The following is an 18,749-nucleotide window of genomic DNA, read 5'->3' as shown; positions in this document are numbered from 1 at the left end:
TTTTTTGTTTTTTACGTATAACATGTTAAATTATACAGATGATTTGGTCACTATGTGGTATCATAACATGTAATTTTGAAATTGGAGCGAACAAAATTTCATTCTTACTATAATTTACTTCGTTATCGCCTGTTATAAATTGGTACTTGACCTAGTTAAAATAATAATATTGCTGACTGTCGATTCCTAAAACAAAGTCGCGAACAAAAAATGTTTACGAAGGGCTGGGATCTTTGTCTTGGTACAAACAAAATAATGTTTAATATCCACTACTAAATAAGGGATAAAATGCTTAAAAGGAATGCGATAGAGAATGCGATATATTTAATATATATATAAAGCCCAAGTTTGCATGGGTTTTATCCAGTACTCACAAAACGAAATCGCCATCACACTACGTTTGCAGTGTCACATGGAAACGCTGGTATCGGGTACAAGTGCACCAAAAGATAAATATTTAAATTTATTTTTATGGTTGTTTTTTTCCTGATTGAGTCTGCCGCTTTCCAACAATCCATCTGGTCTTGCCAAAAACAATTGCTGGAGTTTGTGACTCATGAAGATGAACTACTGTTGCTCAAATACAAAAAAAATGATCGTAGCAGACAGTATGGAGAGTTAGAATTTTTTAAAGGGTTCCCAGAATACTTAACCATCAAAGGAGCTCTCCAACAGTAAGTTTATTGCTATTGTATACTGAAGGGCAGAGGCCTACATTTAATTGGAAATGCGTGTACTTTTTTTGATTCATTTATTATGATCAACATTTTTTGTTGCCTTTATAGTAAAAATGCCCAGCAGAGCACAGCTAAAAGCAACTCTCCAGCAAATGAATTTAACCTAAAGAGTAGACAGAAGTTGGGACAACAGAAAAAGTCAAATAGGATGACAAGTTTGTGATTCATTATTCCACAAAATTGTCCCGAAAATTTTGGCGAATTCTGTTGTCCCAACTTCTGTCTAGTCTCCAATATTATTCGGCAATACAACAAAATTTATCGTTTCACTACAAACGTGTTGAAATTTGGCGATTAAATGAAATGTGGTATTGTCACTAACTACACAAGGTGTTTGTTAATATTTGTTAAATATTTGAATTCTAATTCATAACACATTGGGGAGCATGCCTGGTAAATACGACGTAGTTTGAGGAAGCAGATAATTCCCATCCTCTTGGCCTAAGAACAACTTTACATCGATATATACATTGGGAATTAGTGGCGGATTCATTTTTCAAATATAACATTTTTAACTTGACCTGCGACTACCAAGAAATTTCTACACATGGTATTTTATAAATTTGGTGATGTTTCGTTGATGACATCATAAATGTTATTTTTTTTGTTTTTATTCCCTAAAATTGTGTTTCAATTCAATTACGCACGGTTTGATGCAGTACTACGCTTCGTTATTTTCGATGTAACGCATGTGATTAATCGTTTTCGTTATCTCTTTGGTTTTATCTGTATCTTACAAAGCATCTTGTCATTTAGACTATCAGCAGACATTTAGCAAACGAAAAAAAATAACATAATTTATGGTTAATAGCCATGTGTATTTTTAAAGCATTATTTGTCAAATCAGTCACAATAATAATAATACCGACATGTTTATATAAATGTTGCGAATCAAACTATTCGAATATAATCCACAAGAATCATAAGATTGACTTTAAATGTATATACAGGATGAGAGGACAATAGATATAATCCCAGATTTTTAAAGAGGCCATTTAAGCTACTCCTGGCCAACAGACTGTCCTGGAATGAGTTGTTTGATTTTCTCCATCCATTTCCCAAAAGCTTCTTCGGCATCCTTCCGAATTTCTTGGTTCTCTTTTTTGCAGAAAACCTGAATCTCATATTCCTGACAAAACAAAAAGTCTCGTTGTTCTCAGGACCGTTTCTCGTATTCATCGAAACGGGCCACGCGCTTTAAGTAGCCCCGCAGATTACCAGAGAGATAAAAAAGGTTAAAAAGCATGTCTTTCCAAATTGGACATACACTGTAATTTGTACGACTGGTCATCCTTATATTTCACATAAAAGCGGTATGATTTGTTATTGGTGACAAACCGGTAACGTTAAGTTCATACTATTTTTCAACGCAGTTATGCGCCATATTTTCTGTGAATGTTATATCATAAAATGTCTGGAAATATTTGTCTTGGGGATGATAACTGGATAATTCATTTATTTTAATGTTCGAACTGAATTGTTTTTCTAAATAATTTACTCGTGGTTATCATGTAGTGTGCCGAGAGTTAGTTAATTTCCTCACGGTAAAATGCATAAACAGTATTTTGAACCGAGAAACGCAAGGTGATACTTACTCCAAATACGCGTGGGAGCATCTCAGAAACATCGTTTTTCTCCACTTTTACGGCCACATTTGGTTTATTTTTGTCATAAAAATAAAACTGTTCGCAAGGATTTTCCTGCTTCATTCCATAATCAAACTTTGCCAACTTCGAAAAATTGTGTAAATTAGAATCTGGCAATGTGAATATTTTGAGAAACTCACGTTCACACCAACTACATCCGCCGCTTTACTTTCCTTGGGTTTTCCGGACATAAGGTTGAATATTTCTTCCAATGCTGTCTATTTACCAATATTTTTAAACAGCCAACGCCTTTCTCGTGGTAATTACAAAAATGTACAAAATGCAAGTTTAGTAATGTTGGTCTGAATATTAATTATCAGAAAGTCTATGATCACAGGCTGTACTACACAGCCTACACTGTTTGAAGGTGTGTTATAGTATCATTCAGTACGTAAAGTTTCAAACATTGCGGTTAAATTTTAAAAGAAGGATATAAACCTTTAAACACTACATAACATTGATAAAAGGTGACGAACTAAGAAAGTATTTTACCACTTACAACTGATACTATTGCAAAAACATAAAGGAAAAAGCTTTTAACATACCTTGGGAAAGTCTGCATATTGTTCCTTTAGTTTCTTGCATGCATCAATAGAGAACAAATATGAACCAATGCAATGATAAAACCTTCGTTGTTTTATTCTCATAAGAATTTCTTTACAACATTCGGGAGCTTCGGGAGTGTGCAGGATTCGATCTGTTATCTGTTGTAGCAAACATTATTGTTATACGCTCAAAAAGCAATGTATAACGTTATATTCGCATTATCGGTTTGCGTCAAATAATTTGCACTTTGTTAAACTTTACGTTATCGTCGAAGTCGGTGAAATCCTCCATATTTTTCATCACGTCTGACATTTTTGATGCAGATTTGCCAATTTTTACGTGGTCGTTTGCCTTAATCATGACGTCACATAACCTAGTTTGAATATTTTGTTGCCGAAAAATCCACTTGAATGGTTGATAAGCAAAGAAGCATAAATAAAATATTCCAACCGAGAGTTAAAAGTATTTTGGTATTTCCATTGTGTGTAAATTATATTTGGCATTAATATTTGAAACAAAAGAAGATTAGACTTACATCAGGTTTACAGCCACACTGACACGATGCTGGTATGCTCGCTTGTGTAAAGCTGCTCTAACGTGAAACATCTCGTACAGATTCTTGCATTCCTTTAACAAAAAAAACATTGTAATATTTTGAATAGAATGTCTTTGTCTATTTCTATAGTCAAACAACCTTTTTCTGTGCGCAGATGGTTGTGATTTCATCTTCATCTTCTAATGGAATAACCCTGCACAATTTCATAAATCTTTCATGATCGAAGCAGTTACGAATGCCCAGATGGTGGCAGTCGCGAGCAAAGTAATCCCATTTATCGACATCCACTTTGTTTCGTTCGTTGGAGATGAACTAAATAAATAATGACAATATTTGCAGTTACAATATTTACATGTAAAGAAAATATCTGTGTTTTCTATTAAACCCAATTTGTGGCCAAAAAATATATAGTACAGCTTACTCGTCCATGACGAAATATTTACCTCATACAAATATCTTTCTCCTTTGGGGATATTAGTCAGGTCCTAAAAAGGAAATGAGTTGTTTTCAACGTAAAATAAGCAATGGTTCAATATTCTATTCACCTCCGGGGGCTTGATCATGTCCTTTATTTTCTTTACCAAGTCTTTGTGCTTTTGGGCATCGTCAGAAAGTTTTATATCGTTTTCTTTCAGTAGATATTCAAACATATCACAAGAACCTTGCTCGTGCTTTGGGAAAAAATGGGACACAGAAGATTGTAAACGATCATTGCAAACAAAGTTTATTAATGTAAATATTAAAACATGCCTTGGCTGATTTTGTTTTAATTTCAAAGCATATTCACATTAAGTGTTACCTGCCATCTATCTGTTGATGCTTTTATGGCTCTATCTGCATTTATTGTAGGTAGAAACAATTGGTCGTACATGTGGGAGTATGGACCGTGTCCTGCAAAATTTGTTCTTGTGGTTCAGACTTTTGTGCGTTACCTCGGTGTATTTTAAGACATTATTTCTATTTTTCCTGAAAAACAGCCCACCAGCATAAATTATTGAACTTTTGTCTACTTGCCAAGGTCGTGACAAAGTCCTGCCATCTCCACACACAAAACGTCATCATTTGTGATCAACAAATCTGTCTGATTGGCCTGAAGCATTCGAATAAACTTACCTGCGAGATGTGCGGTCCTGAAATGAACGAAATCTCTTTGATTTGTGCATTTTAAATTACTTTTTTCAAAAGTTTTAGGGGTTAATGCTAAAGTACTAACAAGTCTTGTTCCGTATTGGCCTGAAGCATTCGAATAAACTTACCTGCCTACAATTCAAAACAGCAACTATATCACCTAGGACGGAAAGGGCTTCGAAACAATCAGACTAATTTACGACAATTGTAGGCCCTGAATATTTTTTTATCAGCATCTTTTGAAGCATTTTACAAAGCAAGCTCAAACTGTGAACATTTGTGATTCAATAAAAAAACAAACATAACGAACCCCAAGCTGTGTTCAAATCTATTGTGCGATGCTCCTGGATAAACATGATAAACTGTACCAAGTTGTTTGATGTTCCTCAAACGTTGAAATTGTGGAGTATCAATAACTTCAACCAGTTTGGGTTGAAACACCATAGTTCCATGAACAGGGTCGTTGAAAATCTTTCCCTTCAGTATCAAATTTATGATAAATAAACATTTGTATTAGTAAATTAAGCTGAAAGTTTGTCGTACAAGTTGCGCCATTTCATTGAGCTGATGCTGTTCTGACTTCGCCCCGTGAAGTACCAAATGGTTGAAGAATTTCACTATCTTGTAAATAAAGTCAAAAAAATTTAAACAAAATTTATGATATCGTTGTGTTTTTGCACCTGTATCCCTGTGTCATAAAAAATAATCAGAAAATCATCATTTAAGTTGCCCTAAATAAAGTAAGTAAGTTAAACTTATATAAGTTTTTGTCGTATAAACTAGAATAAGTTTGAAAATCTAAAAAGTTACGCTTGATGTAGATTTCCCAAACAATGTGAACGTTATTAATGCAAACTGAACCTATTGTTAACACATATATCCGTTATCTGACGTTGTATCCACAAACGAACTTGGCCAATACCAACAGTGCTCAATTCCATGCGTGGGCATATAAACCTATTTTTGTGTATTTGGTGACGGTGTTAGTGAAACATTCACCACACAACCTTAACAAAATTACATCACAAATATTTATTTAGTTTTCGCTTTCTGCTTTGGATTGGTTTGTATTTGTGATCATAATAGTGGGGTTGACATGGTAGCCAGAAGTGAACGAGATTTACTCCTTTAGTGGTTATAAAGGCGAATTTCCTGCCAATTAAAGATGAAATTGTAAATATATTGCTTTAATACACTGTAAAGCTTCACGGTCCAATGGGTAATTGACAAATTGCAACACCTGCGCTATAAAACACCTGTGAGACGAAACAAATGTTTCTCCAATTAAGCATAGGAAATGTTTGTGCTACAGGTTGACTGTGCTGCTTGGTGCCTGTTAACGAGTAATGTCACAAACGTTATCATTATATAAACAAACCAGGCATTTAAACTGGTGAGCTTAGTGATGACGGTGGTTGTACATAGCATTACAGTTACCTATGAGAAGTATTTGCTTTGCTTTAGTTTCATGTTGTGAATTGAATTTTGTTATTATCATGGATTGTAAGGGATTTGAGACACATCCGGGATCAACAAACGTCAGTGAAATTCCAATCCTTTAATTTCTAATGTTACAGTTGACGAAAACTTCAGTGTATGAAATCTTTACAATTTCATTCTTAAGATCAATTATTTGATTACCATGGTAAAACAATCCACAAAACAATACCAGGTATGATTAAACTCACGACTGTTTGGTTGCTGGGTTTACTTTCCTTCAGATCTGACTCCTTACTCCAAGCTTTTACGTATTTCAAACAATTTTTGTCTTCACAGGAGTTTTATTCAAGTATCTTTCAAAACAGTGCTCCACAACTATTGTTAAATATCATGAATTTAGTAAAATCAACAACCACTTAAAAGCTATTAAACAAATCTCATGTAAAATGCTGTTTACAACCCCTCATGCTCGTCGAGCAAAAGCAACTACATCCAAACACAGCAGAAGCTCACAATGAAACAAAAGCAGAGAGTAGTCGGTATTGTTGATGGACCTCTATTCCTGCTCTCATACAGGATATGACGTGCGACGATTAATCGAACGATCGTGTTCATATGTGAGAGCGACGGGTTAGCTTTTTCCTCGTCCTTGTGTGTTGCTAAACATTTGAATTTACTAACTTTCATGACGAATCAAGATAAAAAAACCAAAAGTTTAAACCGGTTTGTTGTGACGCTTTGTAAAAACGCTACATTAAATCAAAGTGCGATAATCGAAATACTGATCCAAGATTTTAGTGTTTTGAATTTCACTCGTTTATGTATTTGAACTTTTGGAATCTATGACAACATTGTCGTTATGATTCGTTGTATAAATTTATGTCATAATTTCATGTTATTTTTGTTCTTTGTTTTGCAACCCACTGAGCAATAAACGATAGTGGTAAAATCAATACAAACCGATAATGGGAGTATAAATTGTTATTTGAAAGTAGAACAATAATGCTCTGCAACAACAGATAACAGATCGAATCCTGTAAATAAATTCTGTAATATCCTTTAATTACACCAAAAAGCAAAGCGTGTTACTCTGTTAGACTTCCTTTAATACCCTGTAAGTTATCATTAGTCCTTTAATAGTTATGTAAGGATGTCTTTTAGGAACTATACAGAGTCAGCGGAAGTTGTTGTTGATGGTTTTGGTTTACCACACAGTATCTAAAGTTTAACTGATAATTTGTGGGTAGCTATAACTGCATGGTGTAGATACACTTTTAGGATAGTACTGTGGCTAACTAATGTAATAGCTTTTATACTAAAACACAGAATGCAGTTCAATTAGAAATATAATCAACAGCAACTGTAGTGCACAACAACGCAGGAAATCTCAAAAAGTTTAAGAATTTATGAGGCAGGTCATAAAAGTAAGGCTTCTTTTGAATTTAGTGATAGTTTTACTATAATCTTTCGTAGCCCAGTAAGCAGTAGAACATAGTAATAAAATTAATATTTTAATACAACATCAATATGACGACAATGGTCTCGTGGATTTAAAAAGCAACAATGTTTCAACAAATGTAAATGAAAACCCTTAAAAGACGTAACAAGGGATAGTTAACTTGAACGAGATTATAAACAAACACCGCTAGTCATACCTATCTTGAGTGCTTCCCTGCATCACCTCATATTTTCATATTATAAAACAAAATAACGCACCATACTCTTTTTATTTCATACAGACATTTTATACCGACATGCATTTGAAATTTTGGGCCTTCGTTCTGTGGATGAAGAATATATCTGCTTTAACTGGTAAGTTACGGGATAATTAAATAGCCGGTCAAACTTATTTGAAAAGAGTTGGTATCAATAATAAAATATTCGGGTTCTAACAACCAAAAGTTTCAAACATTGGTTTTTAACAAAGAAAAGGCCTACTGTGTGCATAAAAGGCAAAATATGCAAAGAAAAATTTAGTCCTTAACAAATGGAAAAATACAATTTATCGGTGTCATGAACATAAGTAAGCGAAATACTTTATCCAACAAAAAGAAATTCCAGTAGCGATATATCTTCTAGTTATACCTTAATCTTTAATTGCTTATGTTGTTAGATGATTGGTTATATAACTAACAATAATGCATTATTGTTTAAAATATTGATGACAAATAACTATGCAAAAAGAGACTTCATCGGTAGCTCAAGGGACATAAAAGAGTTTATTAACAACGTGGGGAGGCAATAAGACACAAAAATTACTATTCTTAAAACGGGCATCCCTTAATAGTAAACCCACAGAAACAATTTCAAATTGGGAGGGATATTTGGAGTCAGCTCCTTCTACTATCAACGCAAATTAGTTTCTTAGTTGGCCTTGCAGATTAGTTTCTTAGTATACCTGCAGATAACTGGTGTGGTGTTTACATTTAAGCTGGTGTCCACAAATCAGTTGTTATATTTCTAACAGTGAATTGCAACACCAAACTATCGGCTCTTAATTATTCCATATCGAGAGTTATTTGTCCTCCCAACTGTCCAACGATCGGTTCATCAACTTTATGTGGAAGTTCACGTTATTCCAAAGGTCCAATATGTCTCGCTGCAATGCATGATTTGTGGATAGATGGTAAGATAATTACATGATCCACAACAAAGGTTTCCAGATCTATTTTTGCAGTGAAGAAGAAAAATTTCCAAACAACAATATTTCAAGAAAATAACGTTTTTCTCTATTACCATAAAAATAACTGGGATGACCTCTACCCAATAAAATATTGCAATGCTGCGACTAATGCCAATATGTTTGGAGACTCCAAAATTGCACTTGGCTTCCCACAATAGAGTCCCATGTATTGCCCCAAGTCCCAGTTTTAAATCATTACGTTGTGTAGCAAGTGGAGGACCAGTCGATATTTACCGCGGAATTGGTCAAATGAGTTATGTTGGTGAATCAAGAAACGGAGTGACAAGCATATCTTGCCCAGCAGCAAATTACACTTATACATTTTCCAGTAGGTGTTTCAGTGCTGAAAGAAATGGTGAAATCCATCAAATAATTTAACGCTAATAATATTTTAAGTGACTTGTTTAACGAATGGAAATAGTGAGAATGATGTCACCCAAGTCGATTGTCCATCTGGTTGTCGTGGCAATACCTACTCATGTGGAACAGGCATATATACCGTCAATAGTTCGGTTTGTGCTGCAGCAGTACAAGAAGGAATTATACAAGGTTTTGCAAGTTGATGTGTGTTTCAAAAGCTTAAAACATTATATCATCAATAATAATATCTTAGAAAAAGTCGGGGGTTTGGTAAATTTGTACAAATCATCACATAGAATCAACATTGTAAAAAAAATCCATCAAACATCTTGCAATGGATCGTGGTTCACGTTTAGATCAGGTAAATTAAAAAAATATTGAATATTAACCAGTTGCAAAATCACAACTAAAATATTAGATATGAACTATTGTTTGAATTCAAATCCTTGTCAAAACAATTCTACCTGTGTTGATCTTTTGGGTGAATCCCGATGTGTTTGTGATCTGTGGTATGGAGGTAGTAACTGTGAAAAAGGTACGACTACGTTGTTTAGGAAAGCTTTGTTTAATGCAAAACGTTTATTTTGCAAAATTGCAGATTGCAGTCTTGGAGTGAGAAACCGCACGATAATACCAGATAGTGCGATGACAGCTAGCTCATACTTTAGTAAAGGAATCAATACATATCATGCACCTTGGTTTGGAAGGCTTGATGAGATCTTTGTTCAAGGATTAACTATTGGCGGATGGGTTCCAATTCAACGTAATAAACTCATTTTCTAATAAAATTGAATTGATACAAAAACTCTCTCTGCAGAAAACGTTGGTGAATACATTGAAGTCGCACTGCAGAATCCCACAAAAATCACAGGTGTAATAACACAGGGAAGGGCCTATGACAATCGTCAACAATGGGTTAAGACCTACAAGATATCATACCTGCCACCTAATTCGTCGGTTTGGAAATACGTAGCGAACTGTAATAACCCCAATGATGTAGGTTTGCAGTTTTGCATTAGGTTGAAAATTTAAAAGTGGGCGAAAATGTTGGTCTTATCAACCAAAATTATGCAAAATGTTAAAAACATTGATTCAAAAGCAAACAACTTGTAACTAACTTCACGAAGTTTATTAGAGATTTCTCCGCAATAATTCAATGCATTTATCAGGTTTTTATTGGGAATACAGACAGGACAACGAAGGTTACTAATCGATTTCTCCAACCGGTGATTGCCATCAAGCTGCGACTTTATCCACAAACTTACAACAACGATATGACTGTTTGTCATGAGTATCTTGTTTGTTAATCTAGACAACTGAATTTCAAATTTAAGACAAAACCCTCGAAACGTAATGCAACATATAAAAAATGAAAATGTTTCATCAATGCTTAGTTATTGCCGCATACATTCGAAATAAATAAAAATATCTGAATAGTTTTGTGTGCAAGTGAAATTCGTCGGATGTTTTTTGGTTAAATTAAGTGTATTTGCAATATGTAACAAGTTTTTTCAAGTTTATTTTTAAAAATTTATGAATTATTTGTATATTGCTCACGTTTTGTCAGAAACATAAGTTTTGAAACAAGCTTCATTCTAAATTTGAGGTGAATTTTTATCCTAAACAGTTTATTCATTTTTCAAAAAATATATTTTTATATGGTATTGTAGCGAGGTGTTTATTCGAGGTACATCAAGATAGGATAACACACATTGGGCGAAAGGGAACGGCAAACGTAGTGAGAGAGGCCGCTACAGCAGAGACATTTTTAAAATAAAAGTATTTATCATGTTCATACAAAAACTCAATATTATATGTGTGCAATCAACTCCAGTGATATTGCATTATTTGTTCAACACATCTCACAATTATTTGCGCTTTTAAAAAATTAATTCATTGTAACATACCACACTTTCATCTCTTTTGTAATATTAGCAGGTAAGGAGCGGGGATTACACAAATAGAATGAAATTTATACAACAAGTAATTTGAGCCCGAACATAAATAAATTTGTGCCATCGTGGAAGCGTATAATTAAACTGCAACAATTACCTTACCAAAATTTTACTTGAATTCAAGTATTCCTCGTTACAAATCCAATCCTCGTTTTGTGTGAGAGAATAAACGGCGGTTGGTGGACAGCAGCCGGTCGGGTCCACTTAAAGTGTAAAAAGATACAAATGTGGTCGGGATCGGCTGATGAAAACGAACTCTTTGATCCATCTCGCCCTTAAGTCTACAACGATAAACGGATTCTACGGCAGTAAATTTCTAATTTAGGCGTTGAATTTTGTTTTGAAAATAAAAAAAAGAAATGAAATTGAGAAAAAAAACAAGAAAAAAATCCTTAAATGCGACTCACGAAATACGTAAAAAATGGAAACGCAAACTCGATGAAATGTGAGGTAAAGGCTAATACTTGAACCCAATAAAATCTGTAACATTCTTTCTGAAGTAAAGGAGCTGAAGTGAACTTATGAGAGGTATTATTTCTTCCCAAAATATTGGCCCCTTGTATATAATCAAACTATGGACGAAGGCGATGTCAACGCATATTAATGCAAACTGAACCTATGGTTATATTCACGTTGTATCCGTAAACGAACTTGGTCAATATCAACAGTGCTCAATTCTATGCGAAGGCACATAAACCTATCTTTGTGTATTTGATGACGGTGTTAGTTAAACATTCACCACAAAACCTTGCTAAAATTATCACAAATATTTATTTAGTTTTCGCTTTCTGCTTTTGACTGTTTTTAATTTGTGATCATAATAGTGGGGTTGACATGAAGTGAACAAGATTTACTCCTACAGTGATGATAGAGGCAAACTTTCTGCCCATTAAAGATGAAATTGGAAAGATATTGCTTTAATACACTGTAAAGCTTCACGGCCCAATGGGTGATTGACACATTGCAACACCTGCGCTATAAAACACCGGTGAGACGAAACAAATGTTTCGCCGATAAAGCAAAGCATTTGTTTGTGCTGCTTGGCGCCTGTTAAAGAGTAATGTCTCACAAACGTTATCACTAAATAAAAAAACCATGCATTTAAACTGGTGAGCTTAGTGATGACGGTGGTTGTACAGCATTATCGTTACCTACGATACCTAAGTGTATGAGAGGTATTTGCTTTGCTTTAGTTTCATATTGGGGATTGAATTTTGTATTGTCATGAATTGTAAATGATTTGAGTCACTTCCGGGACCAACAAACTGTTCTGCTCATGACAAACTGTCAAAAGCACACATTTTAATTTTTATCAACAATTCCATTAAACTTGGCTTTTTCTGTACTTCTGCTCCGTTATCATAATTGTCGGTGTGCAATGTATTGCTTGTCGTATTACTTCAGAAACATAAATTAGATTACAGAAATGTAAGAAAAATTCATGCAAACTCACTTTTTTGTTGAACCGATTTTCGGGCAATTATTTCTAAAATGCGTTTGTAGACTCGACCTCGTTACGAAACTAACAACAACAATAAAACACAATTAGAAGCAAAAAATGAAAGTACAAAAAATATTTGTTACTTCCAAACGGCCTTTTTCTTCCAGGTGGTTTATGCATTTCTTAACAAAAACCTTAAGCAAAAAAATTTCCAACAGAATCAGTTTCGATCACACCTGAATCTTAAAACTATAATATCTTTAGCTTCAAACTTTAATAAACATTACTTTCTTACTGTACAATACAATTTCTAACTTTAAACCACTCTAAAGACCTTCAACCCCACTGCAACTGTTATCTATTACTACTGTGCCCTGTTCCAATTTAGAAAGCAAGTGAACAAACCGAAAGCCTTCACAAGCACAACTCTTTTATACCATCTGCTGACAAATGCTCATTAAAAAACTTTTCACTTGGGTTTAAAGTAATACATCCTTACTCGACCAACTCATTCACCAACTAAACCACTCTAAGTCATTCTTCATACATCTTAAGATGTGACCGATCCCACATAAGTGGAGAGTGCCCGATTTCAAAATAATTGAATAGTGCCCGATCCCCACATTAATGAAGAGTGCCCGATCTCGAAATTAGTGAAGAGTGCCCGATCCAGGCATAAGTGAACAGTTTGGTGGGTGTGATGACGTTTTGTTGTCCAGCATCGAATCGGTTGTACGTCAATTGTGTTTCTATTTTGATTAGAAACCACTCCTTTTTCGATGAAATGTCCATTTCTTGTGTTATCGTTCTGGGAGGGGACACATTTTTCGTTGAAAACAACGCAACTGTTTCCTATTTTAATTTCTAACATCTTAATTTCCGTATATTTAGCGTCGCCGAGTGGGATGCAAAATATTTTACGTTAAAATCAACGGAACTGCTGTGTGACGTGAATCGTCTCTGACACGTTGCAATGTTGCGGTGCCCAAAAATTCAGTAAAGGTTGAAACACATTGTGAAGGATACAAAAGCACACGGGTTACGACCCTGGCATAAAATTTGAGCGCTGCAATATAGCTTTCCCGAATACAATTTCCTTCAATTAACAGGTTTTTAGTTAGCGCATTGTGATAAATGAATTTTTGCTATTTCGCGTTCCAAATATTTTTATCGGGTATTAACCATGTCAAAGCCCTTGCTTGGCGGCAACTACACTTAATTTAAGATTCATATTTAATAGGGATTTTCCGGAACGAACCCAAATATCACCACTGAATTCAAATATCAACACCGGATTTTAATATCAACACCGGATTTTAATATCAACAACCGGATTAGAGATGGGATTCAAAATATTTGCGTTAAAATCAACGGAACTGCTGTATGACGTGAGGTGTTGCTTACACGTAGCAATGTTGCAGTGTCCAAACAGAAAAAAAATTTGCAATACAGGTTGGACTGAAGCACGCGCCTTGTTAGTTTCGCATTCTCATTCATGGTAAATACAGCGTCCAGTTGAAAGCTAAATTTTCACAAAGGAAACATAAGTCAGTGGGAGCAAGCTTGAAATTTAGGATATTAAGCTTCGGTCACTTTGCGGCTTTTCTGTATTCCAAATGACTGGTTGGATGAAATTCTAAAAACCATATTATTAGTTTTTGAGGTCATATGTTTATTTACTTTGCAATAATCGTATAGAGGAGGGATCCATTTTCTAAGCAATATATTCAGTCAATTTTAAGATATTTAGAAACTATGTCAAATTATTACTTAAGTTTTTTCCAAGTTTTTCCGATTCTGATGTTCTTTGTCCAAAATCCAAAGCAATGCAATTCGTTGATAGGTAAGCTGTGTTTTTATTTATTTTTCTAAAAATATAAATTGGATAAATTTACAGGAATTAAATCTATTACTTTGATGCAGCAACGTGTGACACAAAGTTATCAGATTTAAATCACTCAATTTCGAAAGTAATCTGCCCACCCAACTGCTTGAGACAATATTCGGATTTGTGTGGAAGTGATGATTATGCCACTGGTCCCCTTTGTCTGGCTGCAATGCATGCAGGACTGATGGATAGTAAGTTCCATTGATAATAATTTAACATACCAGCATCATAAAAGTAATTTAATAGGTTTTACGGACTTTCTTTATATCAAAACAAATATTTTAGGCAATGGAGGCTACTTTGAAGTATACAAAAGTGACCCAATACATGAATATCAAGGATTGGACAGGAACGGAGTGAGAAGCAAATCTTGTTCGTTTGCAAGATGGTCTTACACATTTGAAAGTAAGCTCTGCTCCGGGTAGCGTTTTGGTTAGAATAAATAATTACTATTTATGTAAAAATAGTAAAATGCAGCACGACAGGAAACAGTGAGTTTTCTGTAACTGATGTATTTTGTCCACCTGGTTGTTTGTCCAACTACGTCTGTGAAACAAATTTGTACAACAAGAATTCCTCGGTTTGTGCCTCTGCCATTCACGCTGGTATCTTGTCGCGTAAGTTGGTGTAGTTAACATTTTGTGGCTGGTTTGAACCAACCCGTAAATATTTTAGGAAGTGGGGGTTTCGTGACGCTTTATTCAAGAAACGGAACCCGCCCATTTCTGGGTTCGAAGAAGGGTGGTGTAACCAGCAAATCGTGTGGTTCATCAAGTCAATACTTTTCGTTCACTCATAAGTTAACAAAAAGCCATCTAACAGATAGTGAAAATAAATGATCAACACAATAACACTTGCTCACCAACCAATATTTCAGATGAAGATTGTTTGAGAACTTGTTCTAACAACGGTGAATGTATGTCTGGAGTTAATGACCAACATTGTTCTTGCAACCCCGGGTTGATCGGGTCAGACTGTAAAATAGGTAAGAAATTGCCCTGAAAGCTGGAAAAACCTGTTTTTGGTACTGAGCAACCAATTAATCACCAACAAAAGAAGGAAAACTCCGCTTGAATTGTGCTACATCTCACAGTAATTCTGGCGCATATTAAATATTCTGTTATGTGGTAAAATAATTGATAGTTCTGAATTTTCGGCCTTACGAAAGTTTACTCTTGTTTAAGATGCTGTTCTTAATGAAATTTATGTCCGCGTTTACTTCGAAGCTAAATATCACTCAGCATGTGACAATCCACTGAAATTGATCGTAATTATCATATTTAGATATAAACGAATGCGCGAATGTAATGCACAACTGTCATCAACATGCAACTTGCATGAATACCGTCGGCAGTTTTCAATGTTCTTGCAACGCAAACTACGCTGGAGATGGAATTGATTGTTGTAAGTTTGACGTTTTTACAATATTCAAATACAGGGTTTCGAACCCCCGGGCCACGAACCGGTTGGAGTCCGTGAGGCATTTTTAACCGGTCCGTAGAAAAGAGTAAAGTGATGGCCTTCATTAGAGGATGCCACATGCTGTACGACGATCAGCTAAAAGAAATTGCCTTGGGTGCTTAACTGTGGTCATAATAAAATTACATACTAAATAAACCACAACATATCACCATTTTACCACACCGGGATTTGAACCCGGGATATCCTGGTCACGAATCCCGATCAGGTTTTCTTCTTGGTACACGGGTCGGGCGCTTGGTCAATGCTGCCAATCACCCGCGTCATCCCTTGTATATCGGTATCGTGTTGTTGTTGTAATATCGCATCGACCGTTTCCATGCTTTATGTTGATAATCTATGTAAATAAAAGCATTAATCCATCAGATTGGACAGTTGCTATCAAAATGACTGACGTATGCGTCACAAAAGCGAAAACAAGGCCGACATTTCTGCTAGGAAAAGAAAATTTTTTCCACCACACCGGGATTTAAACCCAGGATATCCCGGGCACGAATCCCGATCAGTTTTTTTTGCTTGGTATTCAGTTCGGGCGCCTGGTCAATGCTGCCAATCACGCGCCCACACAAACAGTCTTTTTTTTACCACACCGCGATTTGAACCCATAGAAATAAGTTTTAAACCGGCACTTTTTATCAAATATAAGGCGACACAACGTGGTCCAATGACTCTTACAGTGAGGTCCACAGGTGGGCGCTATGGCGAGGTTTTTACCGATGGATCGCTAACTTAAAGTGTACAGAGGTTTTAAGGAAGAAAACCATACGCCGGGAAATGTGGTTGATGGGTCGTAGTTAAGGTGTTTATTTCTGTTTCGTGTTTTGTAAATAGTGTGTGTAAGTGAGGTGTTAATCAATGCTGCTAGTGTTTTTGTTTATGGTGTTGTGTTGGTAGGCAACTGTGGAAAGGCGATGTGTAAAGGTTTATCAAATAGAGAAGAGTTTGAGTTAGCTAAATATTTCGAATGAGGTTGAGAAGGGGTTGCATGAAGCGACAGTTGTGAAAGAGGTGAGAAAAAGTTTCAAAGGTAGCAGTTATTAATTTAGGGCAAGATAGGTTTGTTGACATTTCAATGCGAGATTTTTTAGGATAAAGGCGGTAATTAAAAATGTTACGGAATTATTTCGGCAGCTTTGCAATTAAGCGGTTAGATGTTTTTGGGTGGCGATGTTATCCCCCAATTAACCCTTCTACCTAATTCGGTACTTTGCACAAAACTGCCTCCATAATTCTGATACTGCCCAGAACCCTGCAATAACGGCTCACCACAAAGCCAAAGTAACCCAGGCTGATTTAACTTATTGGACGTCGTGTTCAACTATAAAACGAATAAAAACAGTACAAAATGCCACAGGCCAAGATCTCAATAATCCACAACACCGTAAAAGAGATGCTCACTACACGACGCCCAGAAGAAGACTCGCTGGATTTAGGGAAATCCTTCGCTACACCACAATCACCAACCAATCAGGATGCGCCTTCTCGACACGCGGCACATCCGGGGCATAAGCGGAGCGTAAAATAATAGGAGAGGGGAGACGAAAGTAACAAAATAGTGTGGTGAAAGTGAAGTGAGAGACTTAAAAGCGATATACGTGGGTAAAACAATATAATAAATAAGTGGTAACAACAAAAGAAAACAGTGAAATTACAAGGTGCCAGCAAGAAAGGTGAAAACAATGAAATACATACAATAACTAACCAAAGTGAAAGGTGACGTGAAGGAAAGAAAATTCGTAACTCCCCCCAACCCAAGAATTGTCCTACTCCTGTTGGACATTGGTCTACACGTGTGTCTCCGACGAGAATCGAACTGGCCGGCGTCGGGTCCGTGTAGACCTTCTGCATCCGCCCGAATTATCCGGTGAACTCGATACCTCTCCATTGTCCACTCGGGTTGTATTTGGCCTAAATACATACACCAACGTAGGTTGTTGATCCTCCGCCTGCGGAGGTTCCGCCGTTTGCTCAGCGGGCATTGGGAATGTATCTGTGGTCGGTTTAAGTCGATTGAAATGGACAGTCTGTTGTTTACCAGTCCCATCTTCAATGACATAGTTCACAGGCCCGCGTACTTCGACCACTCGGTACGGACCTTTGTAGGGATACTGCAATTTCTTGCACCGACCTACGGGAACGACCGGGTTCGTTAACAGCACATAGTCTCCCATCGAGTATGGCTTTCCCCGTTGTCGCAAGTTGTAGCGGTCTTCCATACGCTTGCGCTGTGTCATAAGACTTTCCCTGACAATTTCTTCGGTCAGCTCTAGGCCGTCGCGTAACTGGTCGATCTCCACTCCGTAAGATCGTCTTGAATCTTCTCGGAGGGATCCCAATAAATCTGCCGGAAGGCGCAACGGTCGGCCGGTCAGAAGGGTGTGCGGAGCTTCTCCCGTTGCTTCATGGGCGCTTGCGTTGTAAGCCGCGACTACTCCTGGCAACGCCTCGTCCCATCGTCGTTCGTCTTTCTGCATGTAATTTCTTATCATTGTTATTATGGTCTTATTATTGCGTTCGACACCGCCATTTCCGGGCGCGTGATATGACGTAGTACGGCTTTTCTTACAGCCCATCAGGCGCAACAGCTCGGAAAACAGGTGACTTTCAAAATGTGTCCCTCTATCGGAATGGACCGTTTCCGGGACGCCGTGCACCGTAAACCAATTGCGGTAAAGCAAGCTAGCGGTCTTATTTGCGGTTTGGTGTCGCATCGGCCACGCTCTAACGTATTTCGTGAAAAGGCTACCAGTATGAATTGGTAACCCGAACGGGTAAGTGGTAGTGGCCCAATAACATCTACTTCAATCCTTTGCATGGGTTTATCCTCATGCGAAGATATAAGCGGCGCTTGAAAATGTTGCGTTGGTTTTTTGTTGTTTTGGCACGTTAT

The 18,749-nt window shown here is 36.4% G+C and overlaps 4 protein-coding genes across 6 annotated transcripts; 2 read left to right on the top strand and 2 right to left on the bottom strand.

The window, feature by feature from the left end:
• Positions 1-1,545: 1,545 nt before the first annotated feature.
• Positions 1,546-6,472, bottom strand: LOC145906067 (deoxynucleoside triphosphate triphosphohydrolase SAMHD1-like). 3 transcript variants are annotated; one of them, XM_082993447.1, is made up of 14 exons: positions 6,302-6,472; positions 5,157-5,234; positions 4,924-5,090; positions 4,500-4,615; positions 4,285-4,376; positions 4,031-4,156; positions 3,929-3,970; positions 3,624-3,797; positions 3,465-3,556; positions 3,191-3,302; positions 2,929-3,087; positions 2,524-2,601; positions 2,333-2,467; positions 1,546-1,866 (listed from the first exon to the last, which is right to left on the bottom strand). In XM_082993447.1, the coding sequence occupies exons 2-14, from the start codon at positions 5,166-5,168 to the stop codon at positions 1,738-1,740; spliced, it is 1,434 nt and encodes a 477-aa protein (XP_082849573.1). In that variant the 5' UTR covers positions 5,169-5,234; positions 6,302-6,472; the 3' UTR covers positions 1,546-1,737. The 3 variants fall into 3 exon arrangements, with proteins under 3 accessions (XP_082849573.1, XP_082849574.1, XP_082849572.1); XM_082993448.1 differs by lacking the exon at positions 6,302-6,472 and adding an exon at positions 5,294-5,646; XM_082993446.1 differs by lacking the exon at positions 6,302-6,472 and having other exon boundaries at positions 5,157-5,646.
• Positions 6,473-7,807: 1,335 nt separating this feature from the next.
• Positions 7,808-13,015, top strand: LOC145907079 (uncharacterized). The gene is made up of 9 exons (XM_082994514.1): positions 7,808-7,865; positions 8,485-8,679; positions 8,945-9,064; positions 9,133-9,285; positions 9,350-9,457; positions 9,515-9,631; positions 9,695-9,859; positions 9,914-10,092; positions 12,881-13,015. Exons 1-9 carry the CDS (start codon positions 7,808-7,810, stop codon positions 13,013-13,015), a joined length of 1,230 nt encoding a protein of 409 aa, XP_082850640.1.
• A 1,232-nt stretch (positions 13,016-14,247) lies between these two features.
• LOC145907078 (cysteine-rich secretory protein LCCL domain-containing 1-like) lies at positions 14,248-16,827 on the top strand. The gene is made up of 8 exons (XM_082994513.1): positions 14,248-14,335; positions 14,416-14,571; positions 14,666-14,785; positions 14,848-15,001; positions 15,060-15,190; positions 15,258-15,365; positions 15,665-15,784; positions 16,754-16,827. Exons 1-8 carry the CDS (start codon positions 14,248-14,250, stop codon positions 16,825-16,827), a joined length of 951 nt encoding a protein of 316 aa, XP_082850639.1.
• Positions 16,828-17,643: 816 nt separating this feature from the next.
• LOC145907077 (uncharacterized) lies at positions 17,644-18,432 on the bottom strand. Its single transcript, XM_082994511.1, has 2 exons — positions 18,038-18,432; positions 17,644-17,872 (listed from the first exon to the last, which is right to left on the bottom strand). The coding sequence occupies exons 1-2, from the start codon at positions 18,430-18,432 to the stop codon at positions 17,644-17,646; spliced, it is 624 nt and encodes a 207-aa protein (XP_082850637.1).
• Positions 18,433-18,749: the final 317 nt, after the last annotated feature.

This window comes from Ascidia mentula, chromosome 6 (assembly GCF_947561715.1).
Source record: "Ascidia mentula chromosome 6, kaAscMent1.1, whole genome shotgun sequence".
In the NCBI taxonomy this organism is placed as follows: Eukaryota; Metazoa; Chordata; class Ascidiacea; order Phlebobranchia; family Ascidiidae; genus Ascidia; species Ascidia mentula.
Note: the sequence above shows the minus strand (reverse complement) of the source record. Positions and strands in the feature narration are given on the sequence as shown.